This window comes from Morone saxatilis, unplaced genomic scaffold (genome assembly GCF_004916995.1).
Source record: "Morone saxatilis isolate NCDOM2014 unplaced genomic scaffold, NCSU_SB_2.0 Contig12, whole genome shotgun sequence".
Lineage (NCBI taxonomy): Eukaryota > Metazoa > Chordata > Actinopteri > Moronidae > Morone > Morone saxatilis.
The window spans coordinates 7,188,317-7,189,673 of NW_023339674.1; the positions used below are offsets into that span (position 1 = coordinate 7,188,317).

The 1,357-nt window shown below is 41.7% G+C and overlaps 1 protein-coding gene across 2 annotated transcripts in view; it reads left to right on the forward strand.

Moving 5' to 3' along the window:
- Positions 1–1,357, forward strand: part of lepr (leptin receptor) — a 44,082-nt gene that overhangs the window by 21,707 nt on the left and 21,018 nt on the right. For both annotated transcript variants that reach the window (XM_035652807.1, XM_035652806.1), the window contains exon 5: positions 1,160–1,289. In XM_035652807.1, the coding sequence (XP_035508700.1) occupies positions 1,160–1,289 (130 nt within the window). The remainder of the gene's footprint in view (positions 1–1,159; positions 1,290–1,357) is intronic.

Genomic DNA, 1,357 nt, shown 5'->3' on the forward strand with positions numbered 1-1,357 from the left:
TACAGATCATTGTTTGGATGTGGACATCCCATTTAGTTTGTTCTCTAGAAGCACACATGACCTCACAGGTGACGCAAAAGTTCCTGCTGACAGTTTCATGCTATTCCATGCTTGACAAGATGTACAGGACAAACGTCAGTCTCTGAATGAGGGAACATAAGTATAGCTGGGTTTGTTTACAAGACAACATTCAAGTACATACATTTGTGATCCCAAGTAGCAACAGGGTAGCTGTGTGATGTGGCTCTAGCTCATCAGAACAAACAGCAGGGTTAGTGTGACATAGCCTCATAATTCTGCCAGACAGGCTCATTACATTTTAATGGCTTTTCAGCTGGAATCCCTCCCAGCCTCCAGTCAGGGTAAGGGAACATGTGAGTCTTGAGCTGTGATCAATTCACAAGATAGTGTGGCTCACTTTTATCAGTCAGCACAACAGAATCTGTTTCTCTTCTAAAGAAGAGAAAGACAAAGATTGTTGAGTTTATAAAGCGCAAGGGGACCAGTTCAAGTGAGTCATAATTATAAAATGCCCTCTTGATATTATCAGTGTGGAGGTGAAGATGGAGGTGAGGCAATAGAGACATTAGGTAGGTGAGCAGGATTTATTTGTTTGCATCGATCTGTGAGGCGCTGTGACGCATGCAAGTCAATGGTGATTAGCTAAGACCTTACAGTTTTATGTCTAAGCAGTGATAATGAAACAGAGAAGTTCAAGGCCTGCACTGTGCCTCCGGACTCCTCTGTGAGGCCTTTTCACAGTTGGGAGTGTGATTCAGCTCTAAAGATTCTGGCCATTTTGCTCACTTGTGTTTGCTTGTTAGTCATACTTATTTTATTCATATATTTTATTACTTTCAGCAGCAAAATTGTCTTGAAGACACGTGTGGGAATGAATGATTTAACTCTGTAACAATGAGCTCTCAGCTAAGACTTTTAAAATCCTATTTTTTCCTATTATGACTAAGTTGCCAGCCCAGAGCCCTTTCACTACATTGCTGCAGCTATAATATGTCACTGAGTTAGGCTTAGTTCTCAGAATATTAAGCCAGGCTGTTTTCCCAGAAGCCTTCATTAGGAGATCAAAGTCAACTGGTGTAAATGTCTCTGGAGATGGCGCTGGTCTTGCAACTAACATGCAAATGTCATTTCTCATCAGGCACCTGTTTGAACATACTGTGCAGAATTGATGAAAACTGGGAAAATTTAACTTGTGACCTTCAGTCTCATGGCCCACCATCTACCACGCTGGATGCTGGTCTCATGGAAGTTAGCTTACAGCGTCTGATGTAAGTATGAAGCTGCTTTTTTATTAAGTTTTGCACTGTCTTTGCTGTCCGTGTGTAAATGGGTCTCT